Source organism: Gossypium arboreum, chromosome 7 (assembly GCF_025698485.1).
Source record: "Gossypium arboreum isolate Shixiya-1 chromosome 7, ASM2569848v2, whole genome shotgun sequence".
In the NCBI taxonomy this organism is placed as follows: domain Eukaryota; kingdom Viridiplantae; phylum Streptophyta; class Magnoliopsida; order Malvales; family Malvaceae; genus Gossypium; species Gossypium arboreum.
In genome coordinates this window covers 102,895,361-102,918,868 of record NC_069076.1, presented here as the reverse complement: position 1 = coordinate 102,918,868, position 23,508 = coordinate 102,895,361, and the positions used below count along the sequence as shown (strand labels likewise).

The 23,508-nt window shown below is 31.9% G+C and overlaps 5 protein-coding genes and 1 non-coding gene across 9 annotated transcripts; 2 read left to right on the top strand and 4 right to left on the bottom strand.

Annotated features, from left to right (window-relative positions):
* Positions 1–663: 663 nt before the first annotated feature.
* LOC108485541 (protein ANTI-SILENCING 1-like) lies at positions 664–3,908 on the top strand. 2 transcript variants are annotated; one of them, XR_008286050.1, is made up of 5 exons: positions 664–816; positions 1,126–1,477; positions 2,096–2,264; positions 2,368–3,179; positions 3,511–3,908. XR_008286050.1 is itself a non-coding variant. In XM_017789396.2 (4 exons), the coding sequence occupies exons 2-4, from the start codon at positions 1,142–1,144 to the stop codon at positions 3,051–3,053; spliced, it is 1,191 nt and encodes a 396-aa protein (XP_017644885.1). In that variant the 5' UTR covers positions 664–816; positions 1,126–1,141; the 3' UTR covers positions 3,054–3,292. The 2 variants fall into 2 exon arrangements, 1 of the variants encoding a protein (XP_017644885.1); XM_017789396.2 differs by lacking the exon at positions 3,511–3,908 and having other exon boundaries at positions 2,368–3,292.
* A 4,211-nt stretch (positions 3,909–8,119) lies between these two features.
* LOC108455956 (uncharacterized) lies at positions 8,120–12,819 on the bottom strand. The gene is made up of 2 exons (XM_017754544.2): positions 12,521–12,819; positions 8,120–12,181 (listed from the first exon to the last, which is right to left on the bottom strand). The coding sequence occupies exons 1-2, from the start codon at positions 12,702–12,704 to the stop codon at positions 11,502–11,504; spliced, it is 864 nt and encodes a 287-aa protein (XP_017610033.1). The 5' UTR covers positions 12,705–12,819; the 3' UTR covers positions 8,120–11,501.
* On the bottom strand, positions 8,334–10,412 carry LOC108455946 (putative pentatricopeptide repeat-containing protein At3g15130). Its single transcript, XM_017754534.2, has one exon. The coding sequence runs from the start codon at positions 10,410–10,412 to the stop codon at positions 8,334–8,336; it is 2,079 nt and encodes a 692-aa protein (XP_017610023.1).
* Positions 12,820–12,911: 92 nt separating the features above from the next.
* Positions 12,912–12,995, bottom strand: TRNAL-CAA (transfer RNA leucine (anticodon CAA)). Its single transcript has one exon. It is a non-coding gene; the product is annotated as a tRNA-Leu (tRNA).
* Positions 12,996–13,449: 454 nt separating this feature from the next.
* On the top strand, positions 13,450–20,955 carry LOC108455967 (potassium channel KAT3-like). The gene is made up of 13 exons (XM_017754556.2): positions 13,450–13,851; positions 13,982–14,197; positions 15,284–15,445; positions 15,898–15,955; positions 16,048–16,365; positions 16,593–16,832; positions 17,120–17,218; positions 17,300–17,332; positions 17,967–18,152; positions 18,502–18,579; positions 18,729–18,795; positions 19,659–19,811; positions 20,604–20,955. The coding sequence occupies exons 1-13, from the start codon at positions 13,610–13,612 to the stop codon at positions 20,705–20,707; spliced, it is 1,956 nt and encodes a 651-aa protein (XP_017610045.2). The 5' UTR covers positions 13,450–13,609; the 3' UTR covers positions 20,708–20,955.
* Positions 17,336–22,419, bottom strand: LOC108455978 (uncharacterized). Of its 3 annotated transcripts, none has more exons than XM_017754573.2 (4): positions 22,225–22,419; positions 21,698–21,749; positions 20,968–21,144; positions 17,336–17,710 (listed from the first exon to the last, which is right to left on the bottom strand). In XM_017754573.2, the coding sequence occupies exons 1-3, from the start codon at positions 22,316–22,318 to the stop codon at positions 20,994–20,996; spliced, it is 297 nt and encodes a 98-aa protein (XP_017610062.1). In that variant the 5' UTR covers positions 22,319–22,419; the 3' UTR covers positions 17,336–17,710; positions 20,968–20,993. The 3 variants fall into 3 exon arrangements, with proteins under 3 accessions (XP_017610062.1, XP_017610070.1, XP_017610055.1); XM_017754581.2 differs by having other exon boundaries at positions 17,336–17,699; positions 20,989–21,144; XM_017754566.2 differs by having other exon boundaries at positions 20,989–21,144; positions 22,225–22,418.
* Positions 22,420–23,508: the final 1,089 nt, after the last annotated feature.

Below are 23,508 nucleotides of genomic sequence, written 5' to 3'. Positions count from 1 at the left end.
AACCGAATTGTTAACATAGTCAATATTTTGTTACATTTGCTGATTTGACATTTTGAAATTAAAAAAAACTTAATTGATAGTCATGTAATTAAAAATAATATTGTAATGAACTTAAATTTAACAAATTAAATTTATTAATGTTAATAATTGAACACGGATCTCAAAATTTAAAAATTAGAAGGACTAAATTCTAAGAAATAAAAGTATAAAAATTAAATTTTAACATTGTGAAGCGTATATAGACTTATTACATATTTTAACCTCTTTCTTCTTTTTTCAAGTTTTTCACTTCAAATTTGTTTATTTTTTCAATAAAATCATAAATTATTTTTAAATTATAAAAAATAAAAATATTAAATATTAAAAGTTTTTATGAACTTTTAAAATTTTAATTTTAAAATTATAAATTTTCATTTTATGTATTTTTAAAGAGTAATGACCAAATTAATAAAAATTATAAATATTAAGGGCTAAAATAATTATTTTATCTTTTATAATTACCACATCAACAAATTTAATAGAAAAATTGAGGGACCGATATTTTTAAATATAAAAAAGGCAGGAACTAGAAGGACTAAATTTTAAATTTCAGAAATGCATAGGGACTTCTGAAAAATTTAAACCTAATAATTATAATTTAAGACGCCCGGTTATTGTGCAACGAGGAAGATTAAAGTCGGAGCAGAGATAACAAAAGGGTGATGAAGGAGGAAGATTTAAGGCTGCTCTTCTCTATTTTATTATTATATGTTTTCTTTATTATTTTATATATAAGAGCTAAGCATACGCTTCCAGTCTCTTGCCTCTTCACAAATCGTAAGTTAAATTCCCGCCATCTTTATTTGAAGATTTGAGTAGCCATTATTGGCGGCATTGCTTCTTATGGAAGAAAAAAGAATTAGGGTTTATTGCTGCTTTTGGTGTCCCTTGGAATGTAGTTCCTTTAAAATACTTTGATGGTTCCTGTAAATCAAAGTTTATTTATGTTTAATTTCTCATCATATATCTTGTCCTATTTGATAAATTGGGGTAGATTTTATCTTCAACAAAACATGTGAATATTCCCTAAGAATTAATATGATGTATTTGCATCTTGAATCATTCCGTTATTTTTCTTGGTTTCAGGTTGTGCTATTCAAGTATGGCAGAAGTTGAGAACATTGAATTTAAGTGGGGTAAAAAGAGAGGAATTGGTGCGAGAAATAGAGATGTTCAGTTTTATGAATCATTCACTTATGATGGCCTCTATTACACTCTTTTTGACAATGTTTATCTTCACAAAGAAGGCCAAACTTTACCTTTTCTAGGGAAACTTATAAAAATATGGGAAAATCCCGATAAATCCAAGAAAGTGAAGATTTTATGGTTTTTCCAACCTAATGAGATATCAAAATATCTTAAAGTTGAATTGAATCATCCTAATGAAGTGTTCTTGGCATCTGGTGACGGAGTTGGCCTATTTAACATTAATCCTTTGGTAATTGGAATTCCATAACTTGTTTCAGTACTCCATATTTCTTTTATTATCTGAAATTCGACAATTGTAGTTTATATTTGTAGTTACTTGTGGTATTTACAGTCCAGTGTTTGAGTTTTGGTAGCTATCGAGTTTATTAATTTTATTTTGTGCTTTTTACTATAGGGAAAGACTTTGAAGAGGATAAGTTCAAGAGCTTTCCATTCATAGTGCTAATATCTTCTTTTAGCTACTCTGTTTACATCCTGTTAAATTTCTTGCATGAAGTGGGTAGATCACAAGTTTCAATGGTCTAAGTGTTTTCATCTCTCCTAACACTTTCGAGTTTGGACATATATGTTGGATTCATAGTGGTCTCATGTACAGAAATTTGGTTTACAAATCTTGTTACTTATTCTTGAAAATGGTAATTTGTGTCCAATTCACTTCGGCCTTGAGGATAACTATCTTGCTAAAAGGGGTTTGTATTTAAGTTTTGCAGGCACTCAGTTTTAAAATGTAATTTTGCCAATCATTTTGATACCTGTTTTTAAGCATGTAGCATTCAGATATGTGTTCTATTTAAGTGTTTAGCAGACATTTATCTGACTAGCTACTAATTTCTCTACTTTAATTCAGGAAGCAATTGTAGGAAAATGCAATGTAGTTTGCATTTCAAAGGATAGCAGAAATCCACAACCCTCAGATCAAGAGCTCCAAAAGGCTGACTTTGTATTTTGTCGTACGTTCAATGTTAAGCGCTGCATTATTGTGGATGAAATGGATGAAAAAATTGCTGGAATTGATGGTATTACTATTTATTCTTTTATCATTTAATGTTACTTCATTGTGATTTCCTGTTCTGTGCTGGTTGTATAAATTGTTGATATTTGTTTCTGGAATTGTTGCAGTTAAATTTATTTTTAACCGAATGGGTTCTCTAAAGCCCTCTTCTAGTCATAACACTGATGTGGATGATAAACATACTAGTGAGACTGCAATGACAGTAAATAAAAAGGTGATTTTGTCTAATAAGTTGAACTCGTTTGAGACTCAAAATTTTGAAGATAGACAAGGGGAACAGAAACCCCTTGTTGAAGAAACCTTTGCTACTGATGATAGACAAGAGAATGTCTTTAACTACAAATCTGCTTCAAGCCTTAAAGCTGAAGAAAACAAAGAGTTGAAAGTTGATGAGAAATTAAAGTCCATTGAGGATTTGGGAGAGTTAGATGAGAGGCCATATAAGAAAGCAAAGCTAGATAGTTTTGGGAAAGTCTCTGATTGCAAGAACAAGATTGATGTGCTTATACCAAATATCATTGCTTCTGAAGACGAACCCAGATGTGCTACAAATACTAATGGGACATCAAACTCTTCCACGAAGCTGAAGTTGGGGGATGACGAACTCACAAAACCTACTTGCAAGTTGCCAAACGAGTCTTCTTCATGGCCTTCAAATGATATCATCAAAACTGATGACAAAGCATTGGAAGTTATTAGTAGACCTGATTTTGAAATTGGTGTTCTGGAGTTATCTCCTTCTTTCCTTTCCTTTTGTTTATCCCTTGCAACATGGAGTTCTAATGTGCATTAAAGATTGTGAGCTTGGTCCTATAATGTTGAAAAGGATTGTTAGCTTTAGTTATTGCAGCCTTGACACCAATACAGTAGCATCAGACCTTCAATGCTTCTCGAAGTGATTCAATTCTTTCCCAGGATGGTACGATACCTAGTAGTTGATCTTTGCCTCTTCTGTCTGTTTTGGAACTTGCCCAGTCTGCATCTGTATTGGCTTCTAGTTTTAAAGATAATAGAAGGCAATTTACCCTTAAAGTATATTAGTGTTCTTAATACAACTTGAAGATGGGATTTTTGTAGGATCATGTATGAATTGACTCACAACACTAATTAGAATATATTTCCCTATCATTCTCTGATATTCTCTTTCATCCACTGCTTGAATATGTTTCTATTGTGAAATGCTATCGCCCAGCTACCTCAAACCCCAAAAAATATCTCAAGCAAGTCTTTGATTTCAATTTCTTTTGCAGGCTTTAGCTTTCAAAGCAGCTATTTCTTCATGATCATCACCTGTTACCAATGACATGATGTACATACACAATCAATGTAGTAAGTCCATTTTTCAAGGTTTTCTTTATAAATAGAATGTGACCACCTTGACTTGGAAGGCAGCTTTAATTTCTCATAGCTACCGAAGTGAGAATATACAATGCAAATTTGCAATAAAGAAAGGATTGAACAAATCATGACACAATCTAGGAATTAAATGTCATCCTACTTTTAGAATTCTATCCTCTAGCTTCGAGGATAGTCTAATACGTGCCTTTAGTCACATGTAGAAATTGTTATTTTGGGAGTTTTTTTTTTTAAATAATTTTATTATAAATTTTAGTCATATCTATTCTTTTTAATATAATATCTACAATTATCTATAATCTTTTCCTAACTCATAAATAAAAAATAATACAAACTATCATTCAATTGATTATTCTTTCGGAATTAATAAAGAGTACGGAAACAAAACTTGATCACTTCAGTAATCATAACATCCATTTTACATCCATTTTAATATATATAATCTAATAAATGTAACAGTCACGCAACAAAGTAAGACTTTCGGCGGACACGTTAAAGCTGGAAAATGTGGGGCCCTCTTTCTAGTTAGAGTACTTGTTTGGCTGGCTGGAGGAGCTTAGCCTAACTTCTTTTCTACTAATTTATCCATTTTCATTTGTTTATTATTGGGATAATGATAAGTTTAATTCTTAAATTATTTTTAGAATTTAAATATTTTTATTAAAATGTTAATTAAAATATTAATTTTAATGTTGTTAGTATGACATTATATGATTGTTTATGTTTACTTCATACTAATATGATATTATTTGTCTATATATCACATCAACAGATAATTTAAAATTTATAAAATTAAAAATTAAAATTCAAAAATATTAAAAAACTCATAAAAAGAAAAACATTAAGTACTCATACATTGTCATACAAATTGACACATTTAAAATTTTAACATTTTAATTAATATTTTGTCAAAAAATCATTTCAATTTTTTTCAAAAGTTGATGGTCAAATTTAATTTAAAAAAAGTAATAATAAGGGCTAAATTGACAAGATATAAACATTAAGAGCTAAATTTGATATTATGTCTTTATTATCTAGGTAAACTATACTGATAGTCCTCAACTATAAAAAGTTTTTATTTTATAAGCTCAAAATAAAAATTTGCAATTTAAGCAAATATATTATATAGTTTTGTCATTTTGGTCATTAATCTGTTAAAATCACAAATGGAAAGCTGATGTGGCAATTAAAAATTAGTATAATAATAAATTTAACTCTCAACTTTTACATATTACATCAATTTAGTCAAATTTTTAAAATTTGACCTTCAAAATTTACAAATATTTTAAATTTGATACTAATTCTAAAAAGTTTAAAGAAATATATAAAATCCATAAATATTTTTTAAAATATATTAATAAATTTAAATTTTATATTAATATTAATATTTTTATTAATGATTCACAAAGTCCAAATCGAATCAAAACTGAAAATTTTCATTTATTTACAACCTTGTTGGTTTATTTAGGAAAGGGGTTGGGAGAGATATTGGGGTAGCGTTGAGAAAAAAATCCTATTAAATCGAAAGTCGATTTGAATTGAGGTATTTAGACAATTTATGAAATGTAACTTCAAAAATTGTAGTTACTCAAAATCGAATCAAATTCTTTTATTTATTTAATATATAATTAATTTTAATTTTTATGATATAAAAATATTTTATATTTGAAATAGTGAAAATGATGTAAAAGTTCTTGAAAAATTATTGTTTTTAGAAGTATATAGTTATGAAAAAACCTTGAAATTTTATCAAATAATATTCAAAAGTCATAAAACAAAACTCATTTTTTATCAAAATAAGTCTTCTAAAAACAAAACAAAAAATTAATATGACAAATCAAGAACTAAACCGAGCCGGATTGAATTATGATGGATAGTTCAAAAAATTTAAAAAACCCAACTGAACCAAACCGATATCACCCCTAGATGGGGAAGAGGGAGAGGGACAGGGGTGAGGAAGGGCTTTTTATTTTATGTAATATTAATATTAATGTAAAATTTAAATTTATTATATTTTTTTGAAAATATTTATGTATTTTTATATATTTCTTTGAATTTTTTAGAATTAGGGTCAAACTGAGACTATTTGTAATTTTAGAGAGTCAATTTTTGAAATTATGATTAAATTGATATGATATATAAATATTGAGGGTAAATTTGTTATTATACTGATTTTTAATTACCACATCATCTTATTGTTTGTAATTTTAATGGAAGTGATCAAATGACCGAATTAGGTAACGTGAGTATCTAAATTGAAAATTTTTAATTTGAGTACCTAAAATGAAAAATTTTAATAATTAAATGACTATTTATATAATTTACCTTTATTATTTTGAGATTCCTGTTCCTTTATTATTATTATTATGATATCAATTTCAACAAACGTTTTAGGTGAAAAAAAATATTCTTACTATGATTTATGTTTTATTGACCCATTGGAATGAGTTGTTGAGTTGGTCATAGAGCATACCCTTTTATTTTTCATACAAAATATTGATAGCCAAGCCGTATATGCAGCCAAGCTATTTGACTTCATACATGCTTAATGCTGACTTGAGCAATAACTTTTCTCTTTCTCTTATATATATATATGTATGTAAGATAGGGTTAATCACGTTACATGCATTTATATAAACCTCATCCTATTATTCACCATTTCTAGCCATGGAAATCAAAATGTGGCACAGACAGAGCTCCGGCAGAGAAACCATCACATTAGGCCGGAGCTACACGCAGCGTGGCATCAAAGATGATCGTTCTAAACCGAAGTGGACAAACTTTTGGAGGAAACTCAGAAGAGAAAGGAAGAAACTGTTCAGTTCTGGTGGTACATTCCAAGCTTCTTATGAACCAGATGCTTACTCCCAAAATTTTGATCAAGGAACGGGATGGGCGGAGCCTGATAATCTTTCTCGATCTTTTTCAGCTCGGTTTGCCGATCCGTCGAGGATCTCGAGAGCCAAATTATGAGTTGTTTGCATTCATGTAATTAAGAACTTGAAATGGGAAAGTGTTACCATGTTTAATATATCTTTTATAAGAATCCAAACTCAGGCTTTTTGCATACCATTTTCTCCTCTTTTTTGAGCTATTTTTTCTCTGCATTGCCATTTGTATGTAGTTCATGTTAACTGGTTGGACTTAATGGTGAAAAAAAACTCAAGCAAACTTGTTAAACCCAGAAATATTTATGTTTCAAAGAATTGTTTGGATGTGTTTTCTGGGTCTTTTTGAAGATCACAACCCAAGACAAAGAAAAGCATGGGATGTTGCAACTTTGGTTCGCTCTTTGCTTTATTCACAAGCAAATGAAGATGCTTTTGAGCTTCCTTTTTGTTTTTTTAACAGGTTTTCGCTAGTGGAAGTCACATTGAATAAAAAGCATAGAGAATCTTGCAGTATTTACTGCTTGTTTTGCTCATATTTTAATGAATGTAGTCAGTCACTCTCAAATAGCTAAGTATGTTTTAAGTCAAGTTCCACTGTCTCAAAGTTCCTTTGGCTGAAGGAAAATGAAAATAGCCAAGAGAAGTAAGAAGATGAAGAAGAAGCAGTTGAAGTTCAAAACTATGTGAAATTGGCACCGCCAAGCCAGCTATCATGATTATCCCCTTCAACCATCAAATTATTGCTTTAAATTATCTCAAAAAGAATTATTGCTTTAAAAGTCAATCAAGCTATAGTAGACTTTTTTTTATTTTATTATTGCACATTTTTTAAAACATTTTTTATTTTCAAGATAAGAATATTTCGATATTGTTTATCAAAATAGGTTTTTGTAATTATAACCTTGAAAACTATCACAAAGGTCTATTTAAATGGAGATTAAAATTTTTGTCCCTTTCAAATTAATGGGTTACGGATTGAGTTCTAGTTTGCATGAGTATCATTGTTAATGTAAGAGAATATGGATTGAATATATTGAAGTGCATTATTCTTTTATTGATAAGTTGAAGAGAAGTTATAAATAATTCTAAATATTGTATAAAAAATAAAAAACCTATAATAAAATTATTAAAAAGATTTGAGTGAATTATGAGAGTGGGAATGATGGATGACATTATTCACCTCTCAAATTTATCCATGATAATTATATTTTATATTTATTTTCTCTTCTTTTGTTTGAAATGCTTATATACTTTCAACAATTTTGTTTCCATTAGAATTTTCTAAATAATAATGAGTAATTGATTTTACACAAAATAATTTAATGAATTTAACAGTCAATATATAACTTAATTAAATATAAATTTTAATTTAATTTTAATTAAAACTTTATTAATAAAATAATTTAATATTTTTATTTTAATTTTACTATCACATATACAATTTCATAGCTATTTTAATTTCACTACTACAATATTTAATTTTTCCATCACCATTATTTTTTATCTCACCATCCCATCAAAATATAACTCTAATAACATTATTTTTAGAACTAGATCAATGGTTGAACAAGCTAGATCATCAGTTTGCTGATTTAACCAATTCAATTAAAAATTATTAAAAATTAAAAATAAATAAAATAAATAAATTCAATTCAGCATGTCTCATACAGATTTCCAATTTAACTGGTTTAAAGTAATTTTTCGAACCGATATCTCGATCAGTTTCCAATATAACCTGTCTAATCAGGTTAAAATATCATCGCGTATGGTCCATCTTTATTTCATTCTGTGCGCAAGAATAGGTAAGCCAAAACAGCATTAGCACCTTACCAATAATCTCTGCAAGAACAAAGGCCATCCTTGAACTGATGAAACCTGTTAGCATCTCTCACCACGAAAACAACCTTCACAATCTTCGACAAGCATTTTATGAAATCATGACAATCCCCACAAATTCTCAAGTTCTTGAACACCCTTATCACTCTTGCTTCATCCCACCCTCCATGGCAAAGTGCCAATCCGATTGCCAGCTTCTCACTGTGAACCCTCAAGCTCTCCACCTTCGACTCTTCGTCTATATCCCGCAATGCAAATTTCACCCCATGAACATAACCCATTCTTTCTTTCATCCTTCTCTCCATCTCCTTCAACACTCGATGAATCTTGTCTATCATTGGGTGAGTATCGTCTCCGCCGTAGAAAAAGTGGACCACCTTGTCAATCTCCACCCAACTACGCCCTGCCTCTTTCCTTAACCCCTTTGCTTTTGCCATTTCTCTTACTTGCTCGTACTCCTTCCAGTATCCAGCCTCGGCGTAAATGTTTGAAATCATCACATAGTTGACAGGGTTTTCGCCATCCAATGTCAAAAGATTTTGGCCTACTTCTTTCCCAAGTTGCAAGTTCCCATGCACCCTACATGCACTCAGCAGCGTTTGCCATATCCCTACATTTGGCTTTAATGGCATGTTCTCTATCAGGTCTTTGGCTTCTTTCAAGCGTCCATCTCTACCAAGAAGATCAACCATGCAAGCATAATGCTCGATCCCAGGTTTAACCCATCGATTACGACATAACTGTGAGAAATATTCTTCACCTTCCTTGGTGAGTCCTGAATGACTACATGCTGATAGTGTAGCCAAATAAGTCACCCCATCAGGCTCGATATTATTCGACTGCATTTGGTCAAATAAACGAATTGCCTCTTTGCCAATGCCATGTTTTCCATACCCGGTGATCATTACTGTCCAAGAAACCACATTTCTTGCTGGCATTTCGTTGAAAAGTCTTTCGGCCTCATCTAGAAGTCCACACTTCAGATACATATCAACGATTGAATTGGACACTGATATCTCAGAACCAGAAGGAACCTTAACAGCATACGCATGCATTTGCTTGCCTTGCTCCACAAGTGCAAAATCAGCAAATACACCCATCATACTTGATAGAACGAAGCCATCCACTTGCTTGCTGTTGTTTTGAAGCTGCTTAAACAACTCAATGGCTTCTGCCAAATTCCCTTCTTGAGCATACCCCAGAATTAATGCACTCCAAGATATTACATTCTTCTCTCCAATCTGATTAAACACCCTTTGAGCCCCAGCCAAGTTCCCGCATTTCACATACAAATCAATAAGAGAACCTGCAATGGCTGCTTTTCCAGAACATGGAAACCCACTAGTGATCAAAAAACCATGAATCATTGATCCTTCCCTAATCTTCCCAAGACGACTACATGCTTTCAACACGGTTGTTAATGTATATTCATCAGGTATCTCTCCATTTTCTAGCATTCTATGGAACCAAAGTAAAGCTTTTTCACCTTGGCCTGCAAGTGTATAACCTGCTAGCATTGTGTTCCAACTTATTAGATTCTTAACTGGCAAAACATTAAACATCATTACTGCTTCGTTGATTCTTCCACATTTTGAATACATATCAACTATTGAATTTCCCACCACAGGGATAGTTTCAAAGCCAGTTAATACACACCTACCATGAATCTTCATTCCAATCTCAGGAACATTCAAAATCCCACAAGCTTTGAAATTCGTGGAAAAAGTGTACTCATTTGGTTTCAAACATGAAAATGCCATCTGAAAGAAGAGTGATAATGTTGCTTTGGCATTACCATTTTGTAAATGGCCACACATGAGCGCCGTCCAAGAAACCACATTTCTCTCAGTCATTCTGTCGAACACAAGAGAAGCAGTGTCCATTACACCACATTTTGAATACATATCTATAAGATCATTGCTCAACATCAAGTCAAAATCAAATCCCATCCTCAAACTAGCTGCATGAACCTGAATCCCTTGATCAAGCAACGAGTTTTTTGAGCAATATCTTAAGAGATTGGCTAATCTCTGCCTGCCACTCCAAATCGGAAACAACAACCGAATCATTGATTATCTTGCAAAACTGCGTCTCAGTTTAAGAGTTTTATTCAGCGAAAAACATATGTAACCATATAGCATAATTAAGAGAGCTATGAGGGAAACCTATGCCCATATTTCGAAGAGTGAATTCTTGGAGACGAAGTGTTGGTTTTTGTAATAAAAGCATGTTCTTCGAGTAACTCTTCATTCTCTGGGTATGTTTAATATGTAGGTAGAAGCATCCCATTCTGCCCCTTTACGGAAAAAAAAAAAGTAAAAACCTCTTATTCATAGTCTGTTAAGTCGTAATTGGAAGTTCTTATCAGTCACATTTCGAGATCACAGAATACAGTTATTGGTCATATGACTAAGTTTATGGCGACAAATTTCACAGATATTCAACAGATATTCAATGGTTTGATCAACCTCCACAATCCAATCGAGATTTAGTCAAGTTGGACTATGTTAAAAGATTTGAGAGATTAATGTAATATTTAATTTTCACCTAAAACGAAGAAAACCTCCATGATACACCTTCATTTGCATGAATTTGGGACCTAAGCGAGTAATTTTCATTGCATCAAACCAATATGAATTATAAGTAAAATTGCATATGAATAGAGAGTTTGGATGAAAACTTTATGAGCAATTGGATTTTTATTCCTATTCGTTTATCAACGTTAAATAAACAAAAACATGTTTTTGAAACTCGTTTATTAAACACGAACAAAGTATGTTTAGTTTAGATTCATACCATAATTTGCAGTAATGCAATCTGAGAATAATAAAATGCAACCCAATACTTCATTGAAGATAGTTTTGAAATACAAAAGTATAACTTGCAAGTAACCCAAAGAATACCATTCTTGATCCATTCAACTTGAAAAGTTCAGCAGGGGTGCCTAAAAAGATACATCATAATCCCTAACACATCAAAAAAAAATCAAAACAAATATATGCTATGTGAAGGAGAGGCCACATATTCAAAAGTATAACTTGCAAGTAACCCAAAGAATACCATTCTTGATCCATTCAACTTGAAAAGTTCAGCAGGGGTGCCTAAAAAGATACATCATAATCCCTAACACATCAAAAAATTATCAAAACAAATATATGCTATGTGAAGGAGAGGCCACATATGACAATTATTGCATATACACTACAATCCATGAACACTGCATCAACCACCTTTTTTGCTACCAATCCTACATCCAAAGTCTTGCTTAATTGCTCAGCCCAATTATAGTCATCTGTGGAAGTGGCTTTGTGCTCTTCTCCAATGGTTCTCTGTGAACTTCCATGATCACCGTAAAGAAGCCGCCCCATCACCAATGTTACATTGGTCAACAAAACCAAGTAAAGTGGCCTAAAGTTAAGAATGCTCCCTAAGAACTTGTTTCCTGGAAGAGGAAACCCCAAATGCAACAATACAACTAAAACACCCACAATTACTGAACATAAAAGGCGTGCTTTCTCAGATGCATCAATGGCAGAACTTATTTGTTTAGGGGTGAAGAAGTTATGTTTCCGAGCAGATGTTTCTGAACCCTGTACTGTCCCTGACGTGGAAATTGGTGAACTTCGATCATTTGATGAAACCAGAAATGAATTCGGTTCACCACTTGTATCAAAAGCAGAACCATTTGAAGGCTCAATGCTTCTATCCCGTCCGCTGGATGCTGATCCTTCATCAATTCCACCATTATAAGCACTGGTCTGACCCTGATCAGCATCAGAAACAGGGTGATGTTTGAGCGACAAAGGACCGGAGGCTTCATCGTCGACATCAGGAGAAACTGCATGCCAAAAAAAACCCCACAAGTAATCAATCACAAGAACATGGAATCCATCAAGAAAACCATTTTTATTAATTTCGTTTCAGACCGTCCTTCAGTATTCTAGTAACTTGATGACATCAATGGAGGACATTTGATGGGGGCTTATGAGAAGCAAGTCCAAAGCTTTACCAAATGCAAAATTTAACTACTATTGTAAATCCAAATTTCCATTGCTAAGATTCAACTAAACCTAGATCCTCAACGGACTCATCCAATTAACAATACGTAATAAACGGAAACGACCCTTGAGTTCAAGATACACAAAAACGAGAATGGAGGGAGGGGGAAAAAGGGTACCGGCGGGTTGAGTCGAAAAATCAGTAGGTGGATCTTGCGGCGGAGGAGGGTTGGCGTGGAGTTGTTCATGAGAGTGAGGAGGAGGAGTAGGCAGGTTTTGGAGCTGACCCGTAATAAAAGCCAAACGATCAGATCCTCTTTCGAGGATTTTCCTACGCCGACTTTCTCTGGCGCTGGTTGCCATATTTGAGACTGAAATCTTTCGTTCCAGAAAAACACGGCTGTTGTCGGTTGAAATTTACTGGAGCAAACGTAAGCGAGAAGACCAGAAAATGAAGATTTCCGCTGGGCTTTGCTTTGGAACATTTGGGTCAAACTTTGGGCTTTTGTTTATTGGATTGTCTCAGTTTGGGCTTCTGTAAAAGTGGGCTTTAAAAAATTAAAGGCATGATGTCAGAAGTGGGATTTGAACCCACGCCCTCTCACGAGGACCAGAACTTGAGTCTGGCGCCTTAGACCACTCGGCCATCCTGACAAGATGATAGATGACTTTAAACGTTTGAGTTAAACTTCAATTAGATATATGCATCTTCATGTACAGTTGTAACTTAAAAGCAGATTAAATCTTATCAATTAATTCTTCATCCATTACTTTTTAGCATATTGGTTATCATTATCCATGTGTATGATACACTTATGAATTATGTAAATCATATGATTAAATTTGTATTAAATAATGATGAAGGGAAACTTAACCCATAATAATCTGAAATGATGAAATCAAGGCACCCCCACTAGATATAAAAACAAGGGGAAAACAGGGTTTCTGCTTTCTTTTTATATGTATTTTGCATTTCTAGATCATCTTATCCAACAACAGGCTTAGCATATATACATATATGGTGCAATTAAAGTAGTTTCCATAGCTAGGAAGTGTGTCAATTTTATACATAAAATATATAGGAAAAAACCATATTAAATATGTAATAAAATAGAACAAGCTTCAAGACAGATTATTCGGCTAAGATGATAGACTAAGCTTCTAGATCAAAATATGACTAGGAGTTCTCATTTTGGGATTGAAAATCACTAGGTAGTTTTCATTGGGATCCTCCTCCACTTGGGCTTGTGTAGGTGATATTTTGTAGTATGCAATTACCGGCTTGCTTGCCATTATTAACATATTATTGTCCCTCGTTACTTTTCTTCCTCCGAATATCTCTTTACCAAAACAAAGTAGCTGCTAGTGATCTGATCCAATCGAGCAGTGAAATGAAGAACAAGTCAGCCTCCGTTTCGAGTAGCCTATTACCGGCATTTGGAACCGTTGTTGATGATGGAGACCTGCACCTCAAGAGAAATGTTATTGCTCCTTATGATCGTAGGTACCGGTGAGTAATTCATTTTCAAATCTAAGGGAAAAAAAACAATTAGGATGATGCTCTTATAATGTTATAATTAAGGTTAAAAAAAGAGAGGCGGATTTGATGACATTTATATATTTTTGTGAAAGGGATGCAGATGGTGGCAAACGTTTTTGGTAGGGCTGGTGATATACTCGGCATGGGCATCTATTTTGGAGTTAACTTTTGATAAGGCAGCAAATGGGGTGCTCTTGTTCATTGATTTGGTCGTTGATTTCTTCTTCGCCATTGATATCATCTTAACTTTCTTCGTTGCTTATTTTGATACATCAAATTTTATCCTCGTTGATGATCACTTGAAAATTGCATTTCGGTATGTACTTTTTTTACTCTTCCCAAATTTAAAATTTATTCTTTGTACCTTTATTTTTACGAATTTAGTCTTTTTATTTTTCAGATTTTAAAATTCAAGTTTAACTATTAGCACTTTTATATTTTTGAGACTAAATTAAGCTGTATATTTTTACTATAATAAAAAAACAATTTTACCATTTTAATAACTTATATATTTATAATTTTGAAAGACTAAATCAAAATTTTATCATTATTCAGAAGTCAAAGTATAATTTTATTATTATTAATTTAAAATTTTATAAATTATAAAAGTTAAAAGAAAAAATTTCATTTTAAAGGGGTTGAAGCTCATGCTAGCCCTTAGCTACACCCCTATTTACATCATTTTTTAGTTACACAGCTATCAAGAAAATTTATTTTTAGTTTTAAAATATCATATCAATAAATTTAACAAATATATATATATATATATATATATATCTGAATTTTAAATCTAAAAGTAAAACTAAATTCTTAAAAATAAAAATATAAATAAATTCTAAGTTTGTGCGGAGTATAATTACCTATGTAGGAGTTTTAAGGTTTATGTCCTAATTTAATTAATTTATTACTGGGAAAAATAACTTATATTGTGAAGAAAAATTTTAGATAAACTTGTGGATTAACGTATTTAACAAATTTTATTTATCCAACTTTCACTAAATTATTAAAAAAATAAAATATTTCCATGTGTCTTTTAATATTAAAAATTAAAATAAATTAAAATAAACACATGTCATTTAATTTGTAAAGTCAAAACTCCATTATATAAAACAATAACCTATAAATATATTTTTTCTAAAATCTCAGTTTCCTTAAACACGATTAAAAATAAATTGATTTTGTATTTTCATTGATGCTTTTATTTACTTTTTAGTAATATTATCAATGAAATTTATATTAATTCATGATTCTAAGTTAATTGCTTGATAATGGATAAATTTTTAATTTTTAAATTTTAATCCATCTATGTTGGAATATATATTAATTTTAACGTGTGATGATTGAATATAAATAAATAAATAAATAAAGATATTCTAATATTTTTAAAAATGTAAACTTTCAGATACGTGACAAGGTTTTGGTTATTTATGGATGTAGCATCTACAATACCTTTTCCGTTAATAAACAAAATCCTTATCGATGAATGGCATACAGGCCAGGTCTTCAGCCTCCTCAACTTGCTTCGTCTTTGGCGTCTCTACCGTGTTGGTGAACTTTTCAAAAGGTAAATTATTTCTAGTTTGACAATTTCTTGCATTTGTTTTTTTAGCTACTCTCATTTTCAAAAGAGTTTACAAGAACAATACAAACCACAATAATACATGTTCAATCAATTAGAACTAAAATCAATTCAGTACAAAACACAACGAGCTAAAAATCAGAATAAATTAGACAAAAATAAGTCTAGGCAGGAACTATGTATATTAGAACTTTAAACCTAAAATAATTTAAAAAATTTATACATGACATTTACACATGATAAGACTCAAACATGAAAGTTGTGCATCCATAACTTAACCTTCACCAACATACCATAGCCTCGTAGGCTATATAATAGAAATATTAGACATATAATATCTCATAACGATTATGACATGTAAAAATAACACAAACGAGAAATAAATACACGGATTATCACGACAATTTTCTTATCAAATTTGAACTCATTTTTGATAGGTTAGAAAAGGACATTCGCTTTAGCTACTTCTGGACAAGGCTTCTTAAACTAATATGTGTGAGTATTATTGTCTACTCATGCTTTTTTATATAGTCTACTACCTCTAACCAAACATTTAGAATTAAGCTTCATTGTTAATCAAATGGCAGGTTACCTTATTTGCAGTGCACTCAGCTGGTTGCTTCTATTACTGGCTCGCTGCACGCCATAAACCATCAGAACATACATGGATTGGAAGATTGATTGGAGACTTTAAGCAAAAAGGTTTCTGGCATGGTTACATCTGTTCCATTTACTGGTCAATCGTCACTCTCACCTCAGTCGGTTATGGAGAGTTTTATTCAATGAATGAAGGAGAGAAGATATTTAACTCTATCTATATGCTATTCAACATGGGCCTCATTGCCTACATAATTGGTAACATAACAAATCTCGTTGTCCAATCTGTGGTCAAAACCTTTGCCATGGTGATTCTCTCTTCTCTATTTTCATTTATAGGCAACAACAATAGCATACAAGACTATCATACTAATGTTGTTTAGATTGAAATGATCCTATTTTGAATAAGGTAGCTCTATGATGGTCAAATTTTCATTCCTATATTTCATATTTGTACATTGCAACGCTGCTACTTCAGCATTACATTTTAATTCAAATATATTGAACAGACCATAACCAGATCATGTCTTGACAGAGAGATAGCATCAATGAGGTAATGCGTTATGCAAGCAAGAACCAACTCCCGGAAGGGATGAGAGAACAAATGTTGGCACACATGCAACTAAAGTTCAATACAGCTGAGTTACAGCAAGAAGAAGTGCTAAAAGACCTGCCGAAGGCAATAAGATCCAGCATTGCCCAACACCTATTCTGGAAAACCGCAGAAAAGACCTACCTATTCCAAGGAGTCTCTGACGACTTTCTTTCTCAATTGGTAACTATATTTCCAATTTTTTATGTGTAGTTACATGGGAGATTCAAATTCCGAACTTCTCATTTAAGCTGCAGTGCAGGTCCCTAGTGCATTATGGAAAAAATAATAAAAATAAAAAATGGTTCACCCTAAACAAAATTACATTCCAACATATCACTGAATTTCCAGTCATGAAATGTTAATCAAAGCTGACCATCTTACTAAAGAATTACTGTGTTAGAACAGTACTTTAATAGCTATAAATAGCTTATCAGCCATTAGATTTCTATGGGGATTTCTTCTTGCAGGTATCAGAGATGAAAGCAGAATACTTTCCTCCAAGGATTGAAATTATTTTACAAAATGAGATACCCACAGACTTCTACATTCTGGTATCAGGAGCAGTGGTATAGCATCATTCATTATTTTAAGTTTTTTTCCGTTTTATTTAACCTTGGAAGCAAAATCTAAACTCAATGAAACTGCAGGATGTGGTCACATACAAGAATGGGACGGAGCAGGTATTATCTTTTTCTAAAAGTATAATTCAGAATGATCAGAGAACTTAATAACAAATGCACAAGTAGGTGGAACATTTGTAGACTCAGAGCATAATATTCCTACTGACTCCGAAAAAAGGTCTTACGAACTACAACAACAGATTTGAAGAGTATATAAGTTTTATTTTTTGCCTGTAGATTTCCTAAAATTTTGGGAGCTTGGAATGGGGAAAGCTCAAACTGAAACTAGATATGATGGGAGAGTATACTAAAAACACAGTATATATATCAAACAAATAGTTTAAAAGCTAATGTCTCGGACTGCTGATAGGTTCAGAAGTAAACGGCTCCGTGGCAACATGACAATTTGACTCTTCACATTTTATACCTTCAAAAATGCTGCAGTAAGTAAGAAATTATTAATTTAACAAAGGTATACTTAAACCAGGAAATAGAGATTTCCAGTCTGCAAAAAGAACATGAAGATTGCTGCATTGATCAAGAGACCGAGATGAATGTTAGTAACATGAGAGTTATATTATTGGGATTATAAGAGTTAAAAAGCCAAAACACATACCATACCAGTAATTTAAACTAAAACATCTTTCTTTGCAATTGGTCTTATTACTAAAGTTCCGGTCTTTCCTTTTTCAAGTTTTTGTCAAATCTAGAATCTGCAGATATGGCAGGAGAAATTGGAGTAATTTTCAATATTCCCCAACCTTTCACAGTGAGAACTAAAAGGCTCTCTCAAGTTATCCGAATAAGTAATCACCAGTTCAAACAAATGGTGCAATCAGAGAGTAGAGATGGAAAGATAATTATTGCTAACTTCATGGAGGTACGTAAACTTTATCATCTACGGAAATAGGCAATCTATAGACAGTTCTACGCTATAAAGGAAGGAAAGAAAAATAATAAAGGAATGAAAAGACATTAATTGCAATTAAAAGCATTCCTTTAATGTGAAATCATCCACATGGAACCTAAAGCTGTTGAAAATATTTTAGATCAGAGCACATAACAGAGATTTAAATTTGAACAAGCAGTTCCATCAATGGTTTGGAGAAAAATAAACAATGAAAGCTCACCATCAATTCATGGACAATAGAAATCTTCATCCATAAAAGTTTTATTAGTTTAACCAAAAATTTAAGAGCGCTTCTTTACTTCATCTCCTCTATTCTCAGTACTTGAGAGGCTTAGAAAAAGACATGCTACAGGAACTACCTTTCCTAACAGAATTGCTGGCAGACCAGAATGTACAGGTATGTTTCCATTCTAAAGTTGAACTAACTAGACGAGGAAACGTGAGCCAGAATTGTGCTTATAAAACAAAGAACAAAGATCACATTTATGAAAATCTAGACCATCATTGTGTGATAAGCAGATTAGGTTCTATTATGTTTCTTTGCAGCCTACGGCACAAAATGAGGAGAAGCAAAACAGAGAAACAATGGATTCTACAGATGGAAATACTACAGGTAAATAATTGCTTCTTCATTAATCGTATCAAATGGACATAATCACTTTTAAGGGCATTTGGTTCGAATCATCTTAAATTCACAGGGATAATCATACATTTCGACATAATATTCTGACTTTTGGTTTGCAAAGATTACCTTAATCTGGTAATACATCCCCAATAGTACTAAAATTTTGAAATATAAGGGTAATCTAAATTCCAACTCTTCCTTAAGTAATGTATGATTTTGTAGTAATCCTCATCCTTCTTTCTATAACAATTAACAATGACAATTTAGTAAAATCTGCTTTTAAATAATATTACATTACGTTAACCAAACAACAAACCCTTACATTCTATTACCAAACAGCAAAATGTAGCATACCTAGTAATGTGCTAAGTAATCTTAGCTTACAATAATCTATCACCGAAGGAGATCTAATATTCCATGAACCAAATGCACCCTTAAGTATTTAAGGATTATTGCTGAAACTTACAGTAGCAGCAACAAGTTATTATCATAAAATAAACTATTTTAATAGAAACACTGACTTATTTTCTTTATATCATGTCAACTCTTGACTAGCATCTATTTTTTGTTTCGACATGTAACACATTTGAGCATATGAGTCAATCCTTTTTTTATGAAGGAAAAAGAGTGAATCAATCATCTATCTTGAATTTTAGAAACTCTGTATCCAAAAATGATGTCTTATAGTGATGATGACATTAGCTTTCTAATGCACGGATTACACAATATTGATGATATGCCTATAGCCCTATACCAACCAATTTGTCAAATAAATCCAAATATAAGTTCTTATAATAAAGTGCATAATATTCTATAGATAATTGCATATTATTGATTCAACCACCTTGCAGGAACATCAAACACTTCCGATCCTTCACTAAGTGCAGGTACCATCCGGGTGATAATATATGGGTATCATCCATCCAAGAAAACAATTTCTGGTGACAGATTGGGGAAGCTTATATATTTGCCTAACTCAATCGCAGACCTGTTCAATCTAGCAGGTACAGAGAACTACAAGCTTCTCAAAAAGCAAATATTTATTTGTAACTTCTGCATAGCAAGCTAAAGACAGAAGGAACGCATAAAACTGCCAACCAACCAAACAACAGAAAGAAATAACCCAACTAAAACTCGTTCCTAAGTTATGAGATCAGAAAAAATCAACCATACTCATGGGAGACAATATTTAACGTGATTCAACCTTCTAGTCTACATCCACAATCCAAAAAAAGAATAAAAAATCACTCCACTAACATAGATTTCATCCCTCCTCTACTCGATAATTTTAAAATCTAAACCTTAATGGCTGTTTAAAAGCCTATTACTTGAACAGTAAGAAATCTCATTCACTAAGATTTCCTACCTATTGAGAACATCTACTTCATTAATAAACTTAATTGTCAAATAATGTCTAACCAATAGAATTACATTAGAATCCCAATTGAATATTGACAACCAGATTTTGGGTCAATATCTAACAGGTGTCCAAGTGCATGACGGCATGTTGAAAATTTTTATCTTGAGATTTCAAACATGAAGCTTAGCATATTAAACCAGTAGAAGAGACAATTTCATTTTGTATCACAACAATATAGACTTAGAACAATTAATGTATAAGATAATACTTCTAGCCAAATTAATTTCCTTAATACATGATTTGGAAAGCTTGTAAACTTACTTGAGAGGAAAACAGCATGTTCATGGCTATGCTAATATACACTTAAAGAAAAAACGCAGGTGATAATTGTGTATCAATACAAGATCCTGAATTTCGTTATATCTGGTTAATGCAGAAAAGAAACTTGGAAAGAGAGGGAGCACTATTCTTATGGCAGATGGCTCAGAAGTTGAAGATCTTAGTGCTTTAAGAGAGAATGATCATTTATTCATTGTTTAAATGTTAAAATAATATTTATCAGTTATCAATATGTTGATCAGGTTAAGTGATGATCATTCTAAATGTCTAAGAAGTTATGATGCATGACATTTCTAAAGAAAGAAATATCTGCAATATAGCTGCATATGTATGTGAATGGATATGTGCATATCCACCGTTTGTGGACAGAGGCAATGAAAAATTTACCCATTGTGCTTTAGCTTCAATGATAATGGTAGAGTAGTATTTATTTATGCCCCAATATAAACCCAAAAATTTACCCGTTTGTGGACAGGGCTTACGATTTTCATTCTCTGCTATTCAGCATGTCCAAAACAGTGTATGCAGCTTTCTGAAACTTTTCCTTTTCTTCCTCCAAACTTTTCTTCCTTTCAAGAGCAGATTCTTTGCACTTCTCTACCTCTTCCATTACTCCCAAGGAGTTTTGATCAATTTCGCTGCAGAATTTTATTTAAAAGGTAAACAGAACATAATTTTTAAGAGAAATACGGTGTTTGCAACAATTTAATGATTTATTAAACTTGTCTCCCCTCTTAAAAGAACGTCTATGGAAAGAGCGAGGCAATAAACAAATATTGGATCCCAAAAATAAAAAATGGGCAGTCCTGGAGGACAACATCGCCTGTCTATGTTTAACAAGTTCATTTTCCTTGCAACAAACTTATTCCAGGAAAAAAAAAGCAAGGGAAGAGTGATATAAAAGTGATGATTGCTGAATTTGTTAGCAACACAGAGTAATTAAAAAAGAGAGAACACTTGAGAGGAAAGAAAACAGCAAGTTATGCATTCTTTATCATCTTTGTGTAATTTTCATAAGAGAGCTTAAGAGAAAAAGAAGAAAGTGGATATGCATGAGTAAAACACTAATCATATCTGTGTGTAATCTTCATAAGAGAGCTTAAGTTTAAATAAGGAAAGAAAAATAATTAACAACTATTCCAAGATAAGTTCCACATCGCCATTAATCACCGGATGAAGTAATTCACTTACTTTATCATCTTAAGCATATTCTCCATTGCCATCTGAACATGTTGTGACAAATCTGCATTAATTAAATCAAAATTACCAACTAATATTGTGAGATAAATAAAGATACGGAAAATAACAAGATCTGAGAAAATAAAATTGTAAAAGCTTTACAAGGACCTATTCATAAAAGTGAAATTTGTCTGTTTCAACTTATCGTACTCAAAAGTGTCCCGAGTCCACAAAAATTACGAGTAAAACAGGCGATCTCAAGAAATTAACCATGAATTATGGAATTTAAAACTGATTCAAGCCTAGACCCTCATGTTTCACAGTGTTTCATAGACAATTGGAATTACGTTGGTAATAATAACAAAATGCATTTGTTACACGTGAAACTTTAGATCATGCGATCGGTTAAAGGAGAAATCACGTAACAAAAGAGAATACTAAATGTAATTTGAAACGTTAAGCGAAATGAAAGTAATTATTGGAGAAAGGGAGAAAATTAAACAGAGAGGGAGAAAAATAAACAGAGGAAGAGAAATAACCAAAAACGAGAGAAGAGAGGAGAGATTCAGGTTCTTCAGCCACAGGCGGGGGAAGAGAGTGATGATCAACCTGCTGAGGTGGTGAAGTCGCCATTCCTTCTTTTCCAACTTTGAACAGAGCGTTCTTTTTTTACTTTCAGAGCGTTTGTCAGTTGATTGGTATGGACTGTGGGACTATTTAAATCTAAGCATAATCACTTACTTTCCTCTAATAAAAAATTTATTTGACCCATTTAATTTTTGAGAAAAATTTAATTTAATGTAAATATATAACACATTAATAATTAATTATTTTTTAAAATTAAAAATATTTTTATGTTTTTAATAATATTAATTAAGGTGATTTGATGAATTTAAAACTAAAAGAAGTGAATAATATTAGAATATTAGAATATTTATATTTTGGTGATAAGTAGTTATTCATTAATTTAGTTCACTGAATTTTCGTTCAACTGAATTTCATTCATCTCTTATTCCACCTTCTCCCATAATAGTCATCCTCGCCTAATCTAAAGAATAGCATTACATAGCCTTCACTGAATAAATAAATAAAAAACATAACCTCCCATTATTTCCTTTTATCACTCTCCCTAAGCAAACACTTCAAGCACCACACACCAGCCTTGTCTCCTCGTTCCCGTTCAGTTGTTCTCATCCCACCATCATCATCGATAAAGATCTCGACATTGTAAAAAGCTTTTTCAAAGTTGAGACGAGTAAGTTTATTGTTCCCCTCAATCTCACTTCTATTGTGAGAATTTCATCTCTTCTTATCTGCTTGTGTATTTCGCTAGTAGAGAGCTATTTCATTTGCATTTTTAAAATCAATTCTTCAATTGTGATTTACTTGGTAAACTTTTTTTATTTATTGATGATCTAACTCTTTGGGAATGTGATAATGCGAGTATAGGGTCTCATATATCGAGTTTTCTAAATTGTTATGCGAGTATTTTCCAAGAGGGTTTGTTTGTTTCTATTTAAGGTCTTATTACATATACGGTTCCTTGTAAAGTATTTGCCTATTATGATCAATAGCTTTTTATGTTCTTTTCACTGATAGGAACTTGTTGAAATTCGACTGATTCTTTTCTTTTTCTGGTGTTTTAAGTGGAAAAACAACAGCACAAAGATTTGATGGCTCCTTAGTCACTGATTTATAATATCTTTATGTTGCATTGTGTAGGTTTCGGGTCGAAGCGGAATGGATTGTGAAGGGCTTGAAACTTATTAAATGTATTAAAATTTTAAATATAAATAAAATATATTACATTTAATTTATATTAT

Excerpts from the sequence above, each read along its gene's own strand:
- LOC108455956 (XM_017754544.2), bottom strand. The coding sequence starts at position 12,704 with ATGGCAACCAGCGCCAGAGAAAGTCGGCGTAGGAAAATCCTCGAAAGA. Across the intron at positions 12,182-12,520 it reads TTTTTCGACTCAACCCGCCG|TTTCTCCTGATGTCGACGAT; the intron begins GTACCCTTTTTC and ends TTTGGCATGCAG.
- LOC108455978 (XM_017754573.2), bottom strand. The coding sequence starts at position 22,318 with ATGGCGACTTCACCACCTCAGCAGGTTGATCATCACTCTCTTCCCCCG. Across the intron at positions 21,750-22,224 it reads CCTCTCTTCTCTCGTTTTTG|ATTTGTCACAACATGTTCAG; the intron begins GTTATTTCTCTT and ends TAATTAATGCAG. Across the intron at positions 21,145-21,697 it reads AATATGCTTAAGATGATAAA|CGAAATTGATCAAAACTCCT; the intron begins GTAAGTGAATTA and ends AAAATTCTGCAG.
- LOC108455946 (XM_017754534.2), bottom strand. The coding sequence starts at position 10,412 with ATGATTCGGTTGTTGTTTCCGATTTGGAGTGGCAGGCAGAGATTAGCC.
- LOC108455967 (XM_017754556.2), top strand. The coding sequence starts at position 13,610 with ATGCAATTACCGGCTTGCTTGCCATTATTAACATATTATTGTCCCTCG. Across the intron at positions 15,446-15,897 it reads GTTGGTGAACTTTTCAAAAG|GTTAGAAAAGGACATTCGCT; the intron begins GTAAATTATTTC and ends CATTTTTGATAG. Across the intron at positions 17,219-17,299 it reads TTCTGGTATCAGGAGCAGTG|GATGTGGTCACATACAAGAA; the intron begins GTATAGCATCAT and ends ATGAAACTGCAG.
- LOC108485541 (XM_017789396.2), top strand. The coding sequence starts at position 1,142 with ATGGCAGAAGTTGAGAACATTGAATTTAAGTGGGGTAAAAAGAGAGGA. Across the intron at positions 1,478-2,095 it reads TATTTAACATTAATCCTTTG|GAAGCAATTGTAGGAAAATG; the intron begins GTAATTGGAATT and ends ACTTTAATTCAG. Across the intron at positions 2,265-2,367 it reads AAAAATTGCTGGAATTGATG|TTAAATTTATTTTTAACCGA; the intron begins GTATTACTATTT and ends GAATTGTTGCAG.